Source organism: Salmo salar, chromosome ssa05, assembly GCF_905237065.1.
Source record: "Salmo salar chromosome ssa05, Ssal_v3.1, whole genome shotgun sequence".
Taxonomy (NCBI): Eukaryota; Metazoa; Chordata; class Actinopteri; order Salmoniformes; family Salmonidae; genus Salmo; species Salmo salar.
In genome coordinates, this window is record NC_059446.1 from 60,918,492 (window position 1) to 60,932,561 (window position 14,070).

At 44.5% G+C, this 14,070-nt stretch overlaps 1 protein-coding gene across 1 annotated transcript; it reads right to left on the bottom strand.

Moving 5' to 3' along the window:
* Positions 1-1,179: 1,179 nt before the first annotated feature.
* LOC106605381 (serine/threonine-protein kinase pim-3) lies at positions 1,180-8,594 on the bottom strand. Its single transcript, XM_014200928.2, has 7 exons — positions 7,471-8,594; positions 6,847-7,230; positions 6,666-6,760; positions 3,989-4,039; positions 3,487-3,865; positions 3,106-3,282; positions 1,180-2,952 (listed from the first exon to the last, which is right to left on the bottom strand). Exons 1-7 carry the CDS (start codon positions 7,505-7,507, stop codon positions 2,861-2,863), a joined length of 1,215 nt encoding a protein of 404 aa, XP_014056403.1. The 5' UTR covers positions 7,508-8,594; the 3' UTR covers positions 1,180-2,860.
* Between the last annotated feature and the right edge of the window lie 5,476 nt (positions 8,595-14,070).

Genomic DNA, 14,070 nt, shown 5'->3' on the forward strand with positions numbered 1-14,070 from the left:
AGGATTGTCAGGATGTGACAGATGGGTGACTTGCCCAGAGTTCTTCTGGGGGCGGAGTAGACTTTTTAAGTCATATGTCAATCACGTCTCTGCTAAATGACAGCTCTGCAGACATGCCTGTGAAATTATGGGAAAATATATATAATGAACTGAGTATCCTAATGACTGATACAACAACCATATAGCCCTTTTTGTAGTTAGGTAAGGTGAGGACAATGAAAAACCTTAGTGTTTCATAGCATTAATTATTACTTGAGTTAAACTTATATCTTCAATTTGTATTACAGTACCTTTTATTGTTATCCCTGCAGAATATCTCCAAATGATGCCATGAAGGTCAGTTCCCATGACTAAATGTCTCTTCCTTTTTATATGATAATACAATTCCTACCTAGCTTTCCAGTCTGGTGACTTTATCGCCTCCCACCGCCCTCAGGGCCTTGCATAAAGCAACGCCGACCCGTCATTAGCATAATGTGGTCACAATCAGACAATGGGCAATGGAGATTTCCTGTCACAGAGTTGGGCTTGAGCATCTTATTAAAATGATTACTGTCCCTCCCAATGAAATTGGTACTATGCTCCTTGTCCCTTTTATTACAATTATTATTACTGTTCCTGCCATTCCTATTGATGAATGAAAGAAACAGTGTTTCAGCTTCAGAGTGATAATTTAGACGAACTCATATTAATCAAAATTAACAAAACCCCGAACAGGTTGAATATTGCATTCTGCATTCAAAATAGTATAGCATTATGAAATCAAATGTTTTGACAAGTTCATTATTTATGTTCCAATTACAATTAGCCTCTTTCACCCCCCATTTAATCTTACTTTTGGTGTCTCTTTGTAAACTTAGGAACCCTATTCAATCACATATTGTATTAATAAAAACAACTCTTGCACTGGCAGAATAGTTTTGTTCCCAAAACTAAACAATGTTTCAAGAAACTCAAATGGATAAAGGTTAGAACTCTTTGGTTGTCTACGCTGTTGTGCTACAGGACAGCTATCTGCTTGGAAATGAATGAATAGTGTGTAGCTTTGATGTCTAACTTCTCCAGTTTTTGATGGGAAAACAATTTCTGGGAAATGTATGCTTCACAAAATGCCAGTAACCCAGCAGGCAGATACACAGAGATGCCTTTAATATAAATCATCAACTCTTTCATCTGACAGAGGCACATCCCCATTGAAATTAAATTGATCATTTTGGACACAGACTGAATACCAAGCATGTTGGTTTGGTAAGGCAGCTAATATGTTGCCAAGTAATACGAGAATGTGAACAAAATAATTATCAACGAGATTCAGCAAAATTGAATGCGTTGAATAGAATCGGAAAAATTCATGAAAGGAGTTGATTACATTGTCCTTTCAGAGAAAAACTCAGTAACTCTCTCTCTTCCATTCATTCATGTTTTGATTTGTTTTGTAAAGAATTTGTTTCACAGAGAACTTGCTATTTTTTGGAACTTGTCTTCCTGACTCAATCTTTATTTTTTGAAGTTTTACATAGATTATGAGCTTTATTTAAATAATGTCTTTCACAACTCAAACATTAATTTGACAGATATATCTACATTTTTTAACTAGCCCCAGCATTTGCAGAGGGGTAGTACTTATCAGAAAACAGTAGAGATTGGAGCCAATGTCATGCTTGAATAACCAACAAAAGTTTTAGAGAAATGTCCAAGCTCTGTCTACACTCTGAATACATCTAGATCATTTACCAGACTTTCAGACAGAAGTCAAAATGTATTTTCAGTTTTATCTTAATTCTTCCCTTTTTCAGACATATGCATAGTCTGTTTTGTGAGGACTGTTTTTAGCAAACTAGAAATCTGGGTTAAAGGATAGGAAGAAAGAGAGCAAGGTAATAAGATGGTCAAGATATTCTGGTGATGGTGTACAGCGGTTTGGAGAGCATCCTAACCATCAACATGACAGTCTGATACAGCAACTTGAATGTGAGGAGTAAAAACAAGCTGGCCACAATTGTCAGCCAGCAAAATCATCGGTCAGCCACAGGAACAGCTGGGCAACCTCTTCCATAGGGCAACCAAAAGGAAGGCACTGACTGTTGTTAGTGACCCGTCCCACCCTCTACACACCCTCAGTTCAAGAGGCTTCCCTTTCACATTCTGATGTTATATTGCAGAGAACAGATACGTCTGTCTTTCCCCTCAGCTTTGGGGAGCACCAGTCAAAACTCTGACATCTCCCCCCGTCCCGGCCCTGAAACTATTTCCCCCTGGCATCTCTATGTGATGTTGCAGTACTACTTAAGTAGTTTTTCGGGTTTCTGTACCTTACTATTTATATATTTTTTTTACTTTAACTTTTAACTTCCTAGAGAATATATATACTTTTTACTACCATACATTTTCTCTGACACCCAAAAGTACTCGTTACATTTCGAATGCTCAGGCAAGACAGCAATATGGTGCACCTATCAATATAACGGGTTGTCATCCCTACATGCCTCTGATCTGGCGGGTCACTAAACACAAATAATGCATTTGTAAAAAAGTAGAAGCACTAAAGTAGAAGCACTAAGCCTATAAATATTGATATTTTCAGAATGGAAGACTCCAGGGAAATAAATCAAACGTATAGCATTTAACTGCAGCTCCAGTCGTTCCACCAAACCCATCTTCATTTGTGTCAGGTTTTGTTGAAAAACTTTGGATAGTGCTAAAACAATGCCATCTTTATGCACGTTCGCTATTAGTCTTTGGGGTGGGGTTTTAAACCACGCTATAAAGTGCTCGGTTAAAGTGCTTAAAAGTGACTCAAATGACTATGACAAGAATGAACTGAGATTATAACTGTATTTTTCATTGGCCTGGGGGCCCCTCACAGGAGCCAGGGATGGAGCTGGATCTGCTCCATGGTTGGTCGGTCCGCTGCCTTAGTGCTCAGGCACCAGCGAATCAGCTGACGGCACTCTGGTGGAGAGGAAGTAACAACAGGTATATGATTAGACAGAGGATAACTCCACAATCATCTATTGTAGTATGAGGTTACATCATCTACCCCTTTATGGAAACCTCTTCCCCTACTTCATCCAACCCTCCTTCCCTCATCCCTCTATCTCTGACCGGGGGACAGTCCCTTGGTGAAGCGCACGCGGCCCTTGATGGTTTCTCGGATGGTGCTGAAGGGCAGGAAGCCACATATCAGGTTGTAGAGGGTGATGCCCACCGACCAGACAGTAGCTGGACCTGCCAGGTACTGTCTATGTAGGAACCACTCTGGAGGGGTGTACTCCAGGGTGCCTGAGAGGGGGCGGACAGACACAGGAAATGTATTATTCAGTAGCCTTTTTGAAAGCATACTGAGATAGTAGTCCGCATGCTGAAATCAACAATAGGGCTAAGTGGAGTTTCCGTCATATTGCTTCCACTCTCACTGAGCAATTCTTAGTGATCTGCTCTCTCAACCACCACATTCCCTCCCTTACACTCTCCAAGGTCTCTAACCTGCAAAGTCCTTGTAGGCCGTATTCTTCAGCAGGTCTCCACAGCCAAAGTCGAACAGCTTGACGTGCTGCGAGTCAGTCTGGATCAGCAGGTTCTCTGGCTTGACGTCCCGGTGCAGGACCCCTCGCTCGCTGCAGTGGTTCAGCGCCCTCAACAGCTGCACCATCACCTGGCGCGCTAAGCCCTCGCTCATGGTGCCTCCCCGGTCCTGGCAGAAGGCGATAAGGTCCTGGCAGGGCTCGGGGCGCTCCAGCACCATGATGTAGCGCGACGGTTGGTCAAACCACTCCAGCAGCTGCATGATGTAGGGACACTGTGGCGCCTCGTTCACCTGCTTCATCAACGCCACCTCCAGGGGCAGGGGCCCTTCTTGCCCAGGCTGTGTGTGCGCAAAGGAGGAGGGGGGGAGTGAACTGCTGTTAGCAATTGCAGTTAGGCTAGCATTAGTAGAGATAACTGATATAACCCCTACAGTGAAATCAACCAGTAGGCTAACACTCACAATGTCCAGCTCCTCCTCAGCTTGGGCCTTGGACACATACTTGATGGCTACCTGTGGGACAGGAATAGCAACAACAGTCTAAGTACAGCTGTTACATGTGAAAAATGTGTTATAACATTCTCAGTGCTTTCATGAGAATAATACAAAATGAACTCATACAGGAGACAGCTGAGGTTGGTCAGGTATGATGAAGGGCCTTCCAGAAGTAAATGACAAGGTGAAGATATATGAACGTTGTTTAAAGGAAAAGCAGTTACACCATCATAAAACGCCATTATGAAGGAATGTTGTCAGGCTTCTTAGCTGCACTGTGCAATTAAAGCAGACATTAGTTATAGTCCCTTATAAACTGGGTGGTTCCAGCCCTGAATGCTGATTGGTTGATAGCAGTGGTATAGGAGACCGTATACCATGGCTATGACAAACATTTTTTTATTTTTACTGCTCTAATTACTTTAGTAACCAATTTATAATAGCAATAAGACACCACGGGGGTTTGTGGTATATGGCCAATATACCACGGCTATTGGCTGTATCCAGGTACGACGCATCGCGGAGTGCCTAAGAACAACCCTTAGCTGTCGTATATTGGCCATATACCACACCCCCTCGTGCCTTATTGCTTAATTTTACATCAAATATACTGAATAAAAATATAAACGCAACATGTAAAGTGTTGGTCCCATGTTCCATGAGCTAAAATAAAAGATCCCAGAAATGTTGATTACACACAAAAACCTTATTTCTCTCAAATGTTGTGCACAAATGTGTTTACATCCCTGTTAGTGAGCGTTTCTTCTTTCCCAAGATAATCCATCCACATGACAGGTGTGGCATATCAAGAAGCTGATTAAACAGCCTGATCATTACACAGGTGGTTCTTGAACTGGGGACAATAAAACTGCACTCTTAAATGTGCAGTTCTGACACACAACACAATGCCACAGATGTCAAAAGTTAGAGGGAGCGTGCAATAGGCATGTTGAGTGCAGGAATGTCCACCAGAGCCGTTGCCAGATAATTTAATGTTAATTCTCTAACATAAGCCTCCGACGTCGTTTTAGAGAATTTAGCAGTATGTCCAACCGGCCTCACAACCGCAGACCACGTGTAACCACACCAGCCCAGGACCTCCACATCCGGCTTCTTCACCTGTGGGATCATCTGAGACCAGCCACCTGGACAGCTGATGAGTATTTCTGTCTGTAATGAAGCCCTTATGTGGGGAAAACCGCATTCTGACTGGCTGGGCCTGGCTCCCAAGTGGGTAGGCCTATGCCCTCCCGGGCCTAATGAATGTACTTCAATTGACTGATTTCTTCATATGAACTGTAACTCATTGAAATATTTGCATGTTGCATTTATATATTTGTTCAGTATAATTACAGGCTTGTTCAATGACTGGGTCATTCTTCCTGATTTGCAAGGGAGCAGCGCAAGATCTCACTAAATGAAAAGAAAGTTGATATTTTCTATTGAAAAGGAAAGTTTAGTGAGGTTGGGTAACTCATTTCCTACACTGCCACTGTTAGGAAAGAAGAGAGGCTAAATCTGGAGGATAGATGGAGTGAAAGACAGAGAGGGGGGAGAGCAATTATATTGACTGACAGCCCACAGGGAAATAGAATGTACTGTAACAGGAGGACCTAGGTGAGAATAGGCCTGTCAATACAATGGTCCAAAGCATTTCTTACCGCAGAGCAGTCTCAAATGGTGAGTCACAGCCCAGTCCAATTTGGGTTATAGCTCAACACTGGGCCCTGGGTTTGTTCCTGTAACAGGTCACATTGACTTTGGCTGGCCATGTCACAGTACAAAAGAATGTGAACCACTGCAGGGGAATATTTAGTCTCCATTCTCTCACCAAGAAAATATCTCAGACTACCATTGCAACTGTATGAGAAGACCAGCCTCAGTTGAATCTTGCCCCCTGGTGGGCCAGGGAAGGTGAGTGTGTGCTAGATCCATGAAATTGGACAAGAGTTATGGGAGTTTAGGTGTAAGATGGAATCGAGAGGAGCCTCTTTGTTTTAAATACATTTGGCTGCTTAAATAAGGTACAGTAGCTTCATGCAAAAGCACTGCTTGATTTAGACTGAAATATGTGCCGGTACTCATTTTGGGTGCCGTTACTGTTTACATTTAGCTGCAGGAGCAACACAATACATTTGAGCTAATATTCTATAAAAGGAGTTTAAGCAGTAGAAAATGTGAGGAGCTGGTACTCAGCTCCAGTGAGCTCCTGCCCAAGTCAAGCACTGTGCAAAAGAAACTCAAATCAATAGTCCACTGCCATAGAGAGCCGACAATCAAAAGCTATAGCGTCGATGAGACAGAATGTCTCAAACGATAAGAATATAAGAATTTGCAAGGGCGTGAGGCTGTCTATGATGATTAGATCCCTTGAGTGTGTGAGAAGGAGGACTCTGCGAGTGCGTAAGATTGAGAATGTGAGAGTAGAAACATGTATAAGACTACCAGTCTGTTTCTGCTTTCAACAATATATCAGTTCTTTGTTGCTTTGCCAAACAAGCAGGACAACAACAAGTTGGCTGAGGCAGAAACAGACTGGGTAACCAGACTGGCTTAAGATTTTGTATGACACTAAAACAATATTAAATATCACACAGACAACATGTGTTTTCACAGGAAAGGGAAGAGTTGTGTGTTGTCTCACCGGCATGCCGTCAGATTTGCGGGTCCCTGCATAGACAGAGCCATAGCCCCCTTTCCCCAGCAACGTCCCCTTTACATACAGCTTTTCCAGCCGGGCTGAAATGAAACAAAGCTGTGAAAATGAATTCTCTCCTGATGGGACCGGAAATGATTTTTTTTATCTGTTTGGTGGTCACTTTTACCTTTGCGGTGGCGTTTAGTGGCTTTAGGGCGGGAAGTGGAGGGGTAGTCATCCTTTGCCCCCACCAGGCACAGTGGCCAGGGGCCTTGAGTCTGGTTCAGGGCTGGACCATGGCCTACAGGCTCCATCCAACCCCCCCTGCCTGGGGCCCAGGCCCTGGAGGTCAAAGCGTTGCATCTCTGGCTAACATTCCCTGTACGCCGGCACAGGACCTTGGGTGCAGGGGGAGCCGGCACAGCAAATAGCTCCTGGAAAGCCTTTGGCTCCTTGGACCCGTTACATTCTAAGTCGGGGGAAGCAGTTTTGGCGTTGTGGAACCCAGACCTTTTCCTCTTCCGCCTGCCGCCTCCATTCAGACCCCAACCCTGGTCAGAGCTGTTGGGGACTATAGGGAGAACAGAGAGGGGCAAACACTTAATGATAACATGCTTTTAAACAGATATTTAAATATTAGGTTAACTTTTTTGATAATAACAACAAGATCAATGTAGTTTGATTATAACATTTATTCTGTCATTTCCATCCCTTCTCCTTCCATATACCCATTTACAATATAGCCTAAATGTATTTATCTAGCCTACTTTACAAGACTAGGCACCCAGGCTACTTTTTTATTTTCGTTTACCTGGAGAGAGAACTTCCTGGGAGCTACGAGTAATCATGGTTGAATTCTACCCTCTTAAATCAGCCATGATTTTAGGTAGGCTGAAACGGATATCAAACCAGATATTTGCGTCTGACAGATTGTCACATGGCCTTAAAAAACACTATTGCTCTGACGTAATGTACATGGACAATTATGACGTGTCATGATGTAAAACAAAGAGTCGTGCGCGCCAGGTGTTTGTGCCTGTACATGGAAATCCAAAAGAGGGCGCAATTAGCTCTTTCAAAATCGCCTTAAATTGTTGCTTTTACCTAAGATTTCTGAGATGACCCATTCCTCCATTTCATGGGTTAGAAACGAAGAGAAAGGTTCAAAACCAAGATAAAAGCAGCCCTATCTTGCATTTTGTGACACCATATGCTAACAATATCACATGATTTAAAAAAAAAAAAAAAAAATGTCGAAATCTTCACACCCCTACAACTGTTTTTGAAATCTTGGTCCATGGAGAGTGGAGACCCACATACGGTGCAGGCTTTTGTTTTAACCCATACCAACCGATGAAACTATAGCTGATCAACAACAAAACCTTGACAAATTTAATCAGCTACAAAAAAGCCTAATATGACCTAACACTATACAGTCAAACTTTTCATCATCGCTAGGCCTACTTTATCTCACATTTTGGTAAAAAAAAAATAAATAAATGTAAATTCAGTGTTTTTGAGAAAAATGCCTATAAACGCTCTGAATCCACAACAAATAAGTTAGGTATGGATTTTGTTCCATTACCTGTCCATACCTTTTCCATCTGTCAATATCCATACCTTTTAAGCTCTGCATAAACACCCAATGTGAAAACATTTTAGAAAATTGGCCAAATATCAATTTGCACTTTGTTGGCAATGACACTCAGACTAGATTGAAAGAAAGCAGCGGAGAGATTAAAAACAGCCCTGTGTGTTTGTGTGTGTGTTTATGGACAAAGGCACCTGTGATTTGCTCCGTCCAAACGCAGTTCAAACAGTTTTCCACCTTCCAAACGATCTAAATATAAAGTGAGGAGGAGGTAAAACTGCTATGTTGTTCTTAGTAATAAGTGGTTATCATACACTATATATACACACAAAGTATGTGGAAACCCCTTCAAATTAGTGGATTTGGCTATTTCAGCCACACCCGTTGCTGACAGGTGTATAAAATAGAGCACACGGCCATGCAATCACCATAGACAAACATTGGCAGTAGAATGGCCTTACTGAAGAGCTGATGCCACCTTTCCAACAAGTCAGTTCGTCAAATTTCTGCCCTGCTAGAGCTGCTCCGGTCAACTGTAAGTGCTGTTATTGTGAAGTGGGAACGACTAGGAGCAACAACGGCTCAGCTGCGAAGTGGTAGGCCACACAAGCTCACAGAACGGGACCGCCGAGTGCTGAAGTGGGTACAAATCGTCTGTCCTCGGTTGTAACACTCACTACCGAGTTTCAAACTGCCTCTGGAAGCAACGTCAGCACAATAACTGTTAGTTGGGAGCTTCATGAAATGGGTTTCCATGGCCGAGCAGCCGCACCCAATGCATAGCGCCAACTGTAAAGTTTGGTGGATGAGGAATAATGTCTGGGGCTGTGTTTCTTAGTTCCAGTGAAGGGAAATGTTAACGCTACAGCATACAATGACATTCTACACGATTCTGTGCTTCCACCTTTGTGGCAACAGTTTGGGGAAGGCCCTTTCCTGTTTCAGCATGACAATGCCCCTGTGCCAAATGTCCAGTCTTTTCCAATGTGAAAGAGGTTGGTTAAGGCTAGATGGACAAGGCCACAGTTTTTGGAAGACACTCAGCCCTGGCTTGATATCAGACTCAGGGTTTTCCCCTAACTAAATGGATTTTCTACCGCCACGGGGCTTCTGGTTTGAACAGGAAAGCCACTTGAACCACTCGAGGGCCGGGTGGATGTCAACAGACAGATTTGCAAGAGGCACAAGGTCGTAATTTGCTATAAATGGAGAAAGTTATAGAAGACGTGCCTATATAATCTAATGAGACATTTCATTAATGAGTCAATTATTGGTTTGAATAGTTTTGCATATTTCCAGACAGCCTTTCCAACGGTAACACATTCATATACTACATTGCCAAGCAACTTACCAATGCACTTTTACCACAACAAACCATTATCATCTCCCTCTAAAACAGCTGGACTGCGGACAGGACTGCTAAGTCTGGCTGTTTACTTTAAAAAATATTCGGTGACACATTTCCCACCACAACCAAAACCACTTTGAGACCTCAGGTATAGTGTTCAATATTGCCTCTGCAGACTGTTCAATATTGCCTCGGACCGAATGCCCAAGGGAGGAGCAGGTGTGTGATTTCGTAACCAAATAATATCCTATCCTATGGGTGTCATTGAATACACATAATTAAACCTCCTCCAGTATGCCCACAACCAGTACGGAATGAAACAGGGAGGGACCTACCTGAATTTGTCCAATAGAAACTGTTTGGACTAATGATTACACCCCTGATGTTCTCCTCCGTTGATCATGAATCCTTTGACAATGAGATTGTGTATGGTGCAACCACGTCAGACTCCTTCAGTCTGAAGGGCCTGTAGAAGGCCTGGGCCCAGAACTTGGCCCAAACTCATTTGACATGTAGCAGATTCAGGAAGACAACAATGTATGTCCATTTCTCTTGTGCTTTTGTCAGAAATGTGTCCTTTAAACACACTGTACAAGGCCAATATACTGTATAGCCATTATACATAGGAGGCCAAAGCTTTGTTACGTTGGTGGCAGAAGTGGAATTGTGACCACGACAACCATCACTCCTGAAGTCCTATGAAGGACTAGTTAGTGAGTCAGTGTTGACATGCTTTTCAATAGGGGAGGGTTGTGTAACAACTCTGTAACCCCCCACCCAATGGATCCTGCTCCAGAGTCCCTACAGTACTATACTGTAGGTCAGGTCTCCATGTCCATGATGATACTGAGGGTGATTGTCGGTGGTGTGCTTCACACATCTTTGCACTCGTTAACAAGACATCCATTTAAGCAAATTTGATCTGTTTGATGGAGACAGAGCAACTCTTTGAGAGAGGAAGTTTAACTTTGAATTACATTGAATTTGATTTACTGTATTTCTATAGAAATTACAGTGCTCCAATTATCTGCAACAGCTTCACTCTTGCTGATCCTGGCTTTACAGTCATTTGCTTCATACTGAGGTGGACAGACATACATTATTTGCCAGTTACCTGTCAAGTCAGATCAGTGTGATGGACAGAAAACAGGGAATGAAATCTATGCAAGATGTTTGAAAACAGCAGAGGAATCATTTAAAATGTGTGGGGATGGTTGTACTGTTGCAGGTAAAGTACAACATTCTCTTGCCATTGTACCTCCTACTGTGTTCAGTTAGCTATGATTCATCATTGGGAAGCACTGCTGATTACACAATCATAGTCACTATTACTATTATCCTTATCTGTTTATTGATGGTCAATGCATTCTTTTACAAGTTCATTCCATTATATTTCTGTCAGTAAAGAACATCGTGAAGATCATAATTGCATAGCTGAAGCTTTTCTGACAGCTATGTGCCATCTTTTTGCTTTGTTCTCTAGGCCTCTGTCTTTTGAAATGTATCTGACATATTATTGAAGTGACTTTTGTGGGACCCCGACGGGTAACTTCCTCATGCATGTTCATGCATTTCCTATCACTAAAATAAACGAGGAAGTTGCCCGTTGGGGTCCCACACCAAAAGTCACTGTTATAGTACTGCATTTCCTTTAACAGCCATCACTATTCAAACAATGCACCTCTGTTTCCGATGCAGGGTAGTTCATCAGACCCCACCATGGAGACAAGGCAGGCTAACTGAGCACAGGTGTTTAGTTGTTACAACAGTAAGGTTATTAATACCTGTGGAGTGAAACAATGTGGCTTTGTAGAATGAAACATATACAGCTGCTTTTCAAAACAGCTTTCCACCTCCATCATTCATTTGAATCAGTTTCTCATACAAAGCCGTATGAATAAGGTACTCTCTGATAGAAAATGAAAATGAGCTTTAAATATAGCATTTTTTGTTGCACCCCTATGTCAAAAAGAAAGTAGAAAAGGAGAACGCCAGGAGAAGGCATTCCAACCTCCCCCAGTTCAAAACCGCTGCAATAGAGGATGTATAGCATGTGGCATAAACTGTCTAACACACCAGCCTTCTGCGGTAATGTCAATTTCTATTCTCAATAGGAACACTGTCCCTAGTAGAAGACTGACAGTAGGCTACATGCGTCCAGTTTAAGCGTCTGCCAGTAGAAAGTGCCCTGCAGCTTTTGAAGTTAAAGCATCAGGACCAGCAATCGCGCCCATCTGTAAGAGCAGTCACACAAGCAGTTCTCACTTTTACACCGAACACCCCACTCAACGGTTGTCTGTGCATTTATATTGTTCACAAAGTGGTCTAGCTTCCCCGCTGATCACACCCCCCAACCTGACCAAGTACATCTTGCTTTCTTAGTAGGGTGTTAAACTGTCACATCTCACTGGCAGCTAGCTTAATTGATAGCGCTCTCCTCTTCCTCCACCCAGTCTTTGGTTGCCGACCTGCCAGTCTTTAGAGGCAGGATGGACATCAGTCCTGAAGGCTCCCAGTCTGATTGTCCGCCGTTTCTTCAGCTTGATGTCGTAGGTTTTAAGAAATCAATACTGCTTTTCTGAAGATGTTGTACACAATGCTGGGGCTGAATCCCCCCAGCTTGGACTATTAGGTTTAGTTTGGTTCCAGTCAATATCCTTGGCATCATTTGAGGAAGAAAAATCTTAAGATGTATAACTACCACAACTTTATACTGGCCAGATAAAGGAGACAATCTATAACACCATCTGCAACATTATCACAAAAATCTCAAGTATCAACGTACAAATGGTAAACCTTCCTAGTTTCTCAATGGGATTTCAAAAAAATGATTTGCTGTGAAGTCTCAGTAAAAACTCAATAGCACTTAAACTTACCCAGACAGAGGTCAAAGTTACAACGGGTCATAATCACAGCCAGGCTGCAGGCCTCTGCGGTTACTATGGGAACTGTACAGTGGAGATTAGCCAGGGGCTGTAGTGAGCGGGTGATGGGCTGGATGGTGTATCAGAGGGCCTTGGGCTGGATGGTGCATCAGAGGGCCTTGGGCTGGATGGTGCATCAGAGGGCCTTGGGCTGGATGGTGCATCAGAGGGCCTTGGGCTGGATGGTGCATCAGAGGGCCTTGGGCTGGATGGTGCATCAGAGGGCCTTGGGCTGGATGGTGCATCAGAGGGCCTTGGGCTGGATGGTGCATCAGAGGGCCTTGGGCTGGATGGTGCATCAGAGGGCCTTGGGCTGGATGGTGCATCAGAGGGCCTTGGGCTGGATGGTGCATCAGAGGGCCTTGGGCTGGATGGTGCATCAGAGGGCCTTGGGCTGGATGGTGCATCAGAGGGCCTTGGGCTGGATGGTGCATCAGAGGGACTTGGGCTGGATGGTGCATCAGAGGGACTTGGGCTGGATGGTGCATCAGAGGGACTTGGGCTGGATGGTGCATCAGAGGGACTTGGGCTGGATGGTGCATCAGAGGGACTTGGGCTGGATGGTGCATCAGAGGGACTTGGGCTGGATGGTGCATCAGAGGGACTTGGGCTGGATGGTGCATCAGAGGGACTTGGGCTGGATGGTGCATCAGAGGGACTTGGGCTGGATGGTGCATCAGAGGGACTTGGGCTGGATGGTGCATCAGAGGGACTTGGGCTGGATGGTGCATCAGAGGGACTTGGGCTGGATGGTGCATCAGAGGGACTTGGGCTGGATGGTGCATCAGAGGGACTTGGGCTGGATGGTGCATCAGAGGGACTTGGGCTGGATGGTGCATCAGAGGGACTTGGGCTGGATGGTGCATCAGAGGGACTTGGGCTGGATGGTGCATCAGAGGGACTTGGGCTGGATGGTGCATCAGAGGGACTTGGGCTGGATGGTGCATCAGAGGGACTTGGGCTGGATGGTGCATCAGAGGGACTTGGGCTGGATGGTGCATCAGAGGGACTTGGGCTGGATGGTGCATCAGAGGGACTTGGGCTGGATGGTGCATCAGAGGGACTTGGGCTGGATGGTGCATCAGAGGGACTTGGGCTGGATGGTGCATCAGAGGGACTTGGGCTGGATGGTGCATCAGAGGGACTTGGGCTGGATGGTGCATCAGAGGGACTTGGGCTGGATGGTGCATCAGAGGGACTTGGGCTGGATGGTGCATCAGAGGGACTTGGGCTGGATGGTGCATCAGAGGGACTTGGGCTGGATGGTGCATCAGAGGGACTTGGGCTGGATGGTGCATCAGAGGGACTTGGGCTGGATGGTGCATCAGAGGGACTTGGGCTGGATGGTGCATCAGAGGGACTTGGGCTGGATGGTGCATCAGAGGGACTTGGGCTGGATGGTGCATCAGAGGGACTTGGGCTGGATGGTGCATCAGAGGGACTTGGGCTGGATGGTGCATCAGAGGGACTTGGGCTGGATGGTGCATCAGAGGGACTTGGGCTGGATGGTGCATCAGAGGGACTTGGGCTGGATGGTGCATCAGAGGG